The sequence below is a fragment of the Olea europaea genome, chromosome 19 (genome assembly GCF_002742605.1).
Source record: "Olea europaea var. sylvestris chromosome 19, O_europaea_v1, whole genome shotgun sequence".
Classification (NCBI taxonomy): domain Eukaryota; kingdom Viridiplantae; phylum Streptophyta; class Magnoliopsida; order Lamiales; family Oleaceae; genus Olea; species Olea europaea.
Genome location: NC_036255.1, coordinates 4,649,089 through 4,654,465, shown reverse-complemented (window position 1 = coordinate 4,654,465; position 5,377 = coordinate 4,649,089). Strand labels below are relative to the sequence as shown.

Below are 5,377 nucleotides of genomic sequence, written 5' to 3'. Positions count from 1 at the left end.
TAGACCATTATTTTAAAATCCTAATATATGGTCTGAAAATGAAATTTTCTAAAACCCGTAGACTGAAAAAGATAGTCCAAGTACGAGTTACAGCAAGAGACCAGGCCAATTTCCAAATTTGCTCGGCTACATTTATTTTTTGGTTTTTCTTATGGACTGCTTCTATTGCTGATAGGTTCCAAGTAGTTCAATGGACATTCTATTTCATGGTATTATCAAAGTCAGGCACAATATCTTAATACAAATTAACATCTGGGAAGCTTGACCGTCAGCATATCTTTTGCAAGCTTGTGCTCTTTCACCCTTGTCTGCATTTCACAAAAAAACACAGTTTTTAGTTTTTGGCTGTCAATTTAAAAACTTTATCTATGTGGTGATTATGATATCTTTTTGGAGTTTACAGCTTATTACAGACGTGAACATTGCTGTTGCAGTTGAAGCAATCCAAGCAACTGGAAATCTTGCCAGTGGTTTGAGAACCCATTTCTCTGGAAATTCTCGCTTCTTATTGCCCGTATTGCTGGTTAGTATAGACACCAATCTCACTCTCATATTCAGCTTGCACAATTGATTTTGGGACTTAAAGTTTATGCCTTTAATCCATTGATTATGTCATCCATGACTAGGAAAAATTAGAAAGGTGTATCCACAGAGCATTTTTTTTAACTGTAACTTTCCCTGCAACTATATCAATGAGATCTTGGACTCGAGCCGAATTGAAGCCCACTTACTCTGCCGCTCTAATGTCTTAATAGGTTTTGAGGTTCAAAAAGATCCAGAAGCGCTAGATTTGGGCTAAACTCATTTTGACGCAAACCTTTTAGAGGGCTTATTAGATTGCACAATAGACGGCAATGGTTATGTGAAAATCATGCAGGGGAATTACACCATTACGGTCTTTGTAATGAAAAATTAGCTGTATTTTAATATATTACAATAACACAACAATCACTACTTTGAAAAATACCTAATTATGAGAATCCCACAAACTCCGGATATAATAATTCTAGGAATAGATATATATGGGGTTGCTTATTGTTTCGCAAATATTCGCCCGTTTCAAATTTTTTTTCCAAGAAGGGTATAGCAGAATTTTAACTGCATTATATCACATTGACTGGAATGTAAATTAACATAACACATTTCAGTGAAAATTTGGTAGTAGATTATGTTTATGTAATGCGTGCGGTTTTGAAATTTTTTAATGAGATCAAGTTTCATAAATGGCTCTTGTTGATATTTGTACAAAATCATGGTTCTGACTTACATCTTGCCAATTTGATTTGTTAGCATAATATACGAGAGGACTGGATTTTTTTTGGTGGTATAAAAGCTTCATCTACCTCTCAACAATATGGTGGAGTCAAACATTCACGATTGATCATTGGCTGATGATCCAACCCTTGATTCTGTTACGAATCAAGTATCATGAAGGATACACTTTTCCGTCTACTGTGACCCTTTTCGATGAAAGATGACAGCCCTGAAAGGAAGAAATATTAGAAACTCACCTACATATGCTAGCCTGAAGCTTTGTGAAACCCATAATTCTGCTATTTATCTGGGCACTGCTTTCTGCATGAATGTACTTATGTCGTGAATTTAATAATGTCTTGCTATCTAATACACACACATATATATACAGGAAAAACTTAAAGAGAAGAAGCCTACTTTAACGGAGGCGCTTACTCAAACTCTTCAGGCGATGCACAAGCGGGGATGCTTAAATCTTGCTGACATTGTTGAAGGCGGGTTTTTGTTTTCAGATATTAGTTTATACCACGTTCATGCAAGTGCTCTTTGGTTTTCTTTGCCATTTTCACTATTTCTCTGGCGTCGCTCTTTGACATTTCGCAAATTTATAATCTTCACTTATTTTCTCTTTTCTTTTTGGTGAACTGTTTCATGCCACTTTATTAATATTTTATCATGATACCCTGTAATTTACTTGGCAATGCTTGCTTGCATTATGACTGCTGTTGGTTTAATTTTGAAAGTAATGATATTTTATGAAATTTGGTCGTCCTATTAGTATGATATGCATTGAAGTACTGTTATTCTAATTAATGGCTATCTGTTGCAAAACTCACCTACATATGCTAGCCTGAAGCTTTGTGAAACCCATAATTCTGCTATTTATCTGGGCACTGCTTTCTGCATGAATGTACTTATGTCGTGAATTTAATAATGTCTTGCTATCTAATACACACACATATATATACAGGAAAAACTTAAAGAGAAGAAGCCTACTTTAATGGAGGCGCTTACTCAAACTCTTCAGGCGATGCACAAGCGGGGATGCTTAAATCTTGCTGACATTGTTGAAGGCGGGTTTTTGTTTTCAGATATTAGTTTATACCACGTTCATGCAAGTGCTCTTTGGCTTTCTTTGCCATTTTCACTATTTCTCTGGCGTCGCTCTTTGACATTTCGCAAATTTATAATCTTCACTTATTTTCTCTTTTCTTTTTGGTGAACTGTTTCATGCCACTTTATTAATATTTTATCATGATACCCTGTAATTTACTTGGCAATGCTTGCTTGCATTATGACTGCTTTTGGTTTAATTTTGAAAGTAATGATATTTTATGAAATTTGGTCGTCCTATTAGTATGATATGCATTGAAGTACTGTTATTCTAATTAATGGCTATCTGTTGCATCTTTATCTCATTTTCAATGAAATTGTGGTCTAAGTTGGCATCAAAGTCAAGATGGTGCTAATATTCGAGTATTTGATTTTTTATTTCTTTTGTACATAACACTAGGAATCTTTGCTGAATATAAAAGTTCTTTTGTCGCGGACGTTAAGACAGCAATAAAAAATAAAGTTCCTCTTGTAAGATCATTGACCTTGAACTGGGTTACTTTTTGTATTGAGACAAGCAACAAGGCTCTAATCCTCAAAGTTCACAAGGAATATGTTCCAATCTGCATGGAGGTTAGTGAATAGACGTGCAGAATATTTGCGCCGCGTATGCGGCCTGTTGTGTATTGGCTTTAATTCTTTCTGATCTCATCCTACTTTTGACAAATTATAGTTGGAATGTCTCTTTTATCAACGTGAAATATGTTGTGGCGGATTCTGAGTATTTCTTGGAATTAAAATCTCCCTGATGCTTTGAAGAAATTTCTGCTTGCTTTTTACTGTTTGTGTCCTTTCCTTTTTGTTTGGAGATATCTTTATAGAATTTTTTGACTCATGCATCCTTTAATTACTGCAATGTGCATTGCTTTTGATGGAAAATTTTGTGGTAGATCAGGTGTCTTAAACAGCATGTCTCTCTGTTACAATAACTTCTTAGTGCGCAAGAGAGATAGATGTAGTGTATAAACTTTCAAAATTAGCCATGTAGATTTGTATCCTGATAGTGATGTTACAGAAGGCACATTTTCCTTCATTCTTAAGCTTGATTTTTTTGCTGCCCCTAAATTGTGCTATAAAATTTTCTTTTGTTATTTTTACCCATGAATTTGAATCTTTGAATTATTTTTTCTTTATTCTTCCCCTTGCCAAGTTCTATGTTGAAAGTCTGTGTGTCTTGCAGTGCTTCAATGGTGGAACACCTGAAGTAAGGGATGCAGCATTTTTAGCTCTGGCTGCCGTAGCCAAAGGTACCCTCACTGGGTTTTCCTTTCCACTGTCAATCCGTCAAGTTGTAGTTCTCATGCAGCGCTGATATTTTATTTTTTGCAATTGTATTTTCCCTTATTTTAGTTGGTTGGAATGAGACCTTTGGAGAAGTCGCTGGAGAAACTTGATGATGTCAGGAAAAAGAAGTTATCGGAAATGATTGGGAGTTCTGGAGGGGGTCAATCCACTGTTACAAGTACAGGTAATTTGAAGTGTTTCTAATCTATCATACTTTAGCTATTACCGTTTTGTTATACTTTCTACCTAGGGGATCTGTTTAACATATTTATTTCTTGTGAAAGCTACAGTCCAATCTTCAGGAAGAGGTATGTCTTGCACAGAGGTAGGTGAATTTTGCAAAAAAAAAATTACTTTTCACAGCATTTTCTGTTTTAGTATTTAAGATTTTAATGGAAAAAGAGGCAACTTACACCAACAGTTGCTTGTGGTGGATTTTTTTTTTTTAACCAAAACGTCAACACAACTCTTGAGCTGATGGGGGTTAGGATGCCCTGACTATAAAATCAAACTTATGAGAACAAGAGGAAGGGAGCATAAACATGACCTTTCAAAAACAGAACAATGCAATATACAAAAGAATGAAATAAATGGAAAGCACGTCTTTCTATACAAAGAAAGCAAGTGAAAAGCAAACTGATGTCCTTTAATACTAGAAAGTCCATATCTATCAATTTGTATAAGGGCATGAAGTCGTGATGGTAGGTCAAGTGGTCCATATTTCTAATAATGGCGCTTGTGGTAGATTGTTTCCTTCGATCTATTTCGAAGCAATTAAATTGACAAATTTCCCTTTGAGATTGTATAGGAATTTTAATTATTTCTATTTTAGACTTTAGATAGTTAACTAAGTGATGCAGGGAGATTAATAAATCTGTGAATAACAAGAAGGGATGGGGGAGGGAAGAGAAGAAGAATACAGAGGAGGGGAAGAGGGGAAAAACGGCTGCAAGCCAAATCTTTAATTAATCAAATTCATCATGCCCAAATAACAATGTAAGATAGGTTTAAATACTGGAAAATAATGCAAAACCTAGGGCCAAGCCCAATACAAAAATCCATAAAATTAAAATAACCTAAATTCCAACTAAAATAATTAAAATTGCTAAAATTAATTAAAATTGGATGTCCTCATCAATTCTCCCGGGGTGGGAGAGAAAACTCGACCCTGTCGAGTGGCTATATCACCATAGGCATCTGTCAATCTCCCAACCATAAGCTGAGTGGCTGGGCAAGCTTCTTCCTGCGTCTGTAGAAATGCGTCAGTGGCGGTCTGAACCTGGTGTCCTCACCAACTCCCCTCGGGTGGACGGGAGGCGATCTGGGCCAAGGAAGATCCTGCTGACTCCGATAAAGCTCTAGCAAATCTGGATCCAAATGCTGTAGTGTCTCCCTGGAGATCCATGCACAATCAGAATCTGGTCGACCAACCCAACGAACAAGGAAGTGCTGAACCTCTCCATCATTAGTGAACACAGTTTCTTCATCTAAAATAGCATCAATTTTATCTGTGTGTGCTGTGAGAGGTGGTAGTGGGTTAGTGTGGGCCAAAGAATTAGGATCAAGGTCCACAAAAGGAGGTAACAGGGGATCATCTGAGGGAATGAAATGGCCTTTATAAGCTACAAGGTCTTCAACATTGAAAGTATGATGGTAACCAATGTGGGATGGAATGTCAACAATATATGCATTTGGACCAACTTGCTTTAAAATTTTAAAAGGACCA

At 36.2% G+C, this 5,377-nt stretch overlaps 2 protein-coding genes across 5 annotated transcripts in view; both read left to right on the top strand.

The window, feature by feature from the left end:
* The first annotated feature begins 72 nt into the window (after positions 1–72).
* Positions 73–2,078, top strand: LOC111368575 (protein MOR1-like). The gene is made up of 2 exons (XM_022989900.1): positions 73–523; positions 1,646–2,078. The coding sequence occupies exons 1-2, from the start codon at positions 380–382 to the stop codon at positions 1,895–1,897; spliced, it is 396 nt and encodes a 131-aa protein (XP_022845668.1). The 5' UTR covers positions 73–379; the 3' UTR covers positions 1,898–2,078.
* Positions 2,079–2,233: 155 nt separating this feature from the next.
* LOC111368573 (protein MOR1-like) overlaps positions 2,234–5,377 on the top strand; it is a 13,994-nt gene continuing 10,850 nt past the window's right edge. Inside the window, exons 1-5 of one of the 4 annotated variants that reach the window (XM_022989897.1) lie at positions 2,234–2,327; positions 2,768–2,940; positions 3,548–3,614; positions 3,732–3,835; positions 3,942–5,086. In XM_022989897.1, the coding sequence (XP_022845665.1) occupies positions 2,255–2,327; positions 2,768–2,940; positions 3,548–3,614; positions 3,732–3,793 (375 nt within the window). In that variant the 5' untranslated portion in view covers positions 2,234–2,254 and the 3' untranslated portion in view covers positions 3,794–3,835; positions 3,942–5,086. The other 3 variants (XM_022989898.1, XM_022989896.1, XM_022989894.1) reach the window with 3 other exon arrangements.

Coding starts and splice junctions, on each gene's coding strand:
- LOC111368575 (XM_022989900.1), top strand. CDS start 380: ATGATATCTTTTTGGAGTTTACAGCTTATTACAGACGTGAACATTGCT. Junction 524..1,645: donor TCTTATTGCCCGTATTGCTG/GTTAGTATAGAC, acceptor ATATATATACAG/GAAAAACTTAAAGAGAAGAA.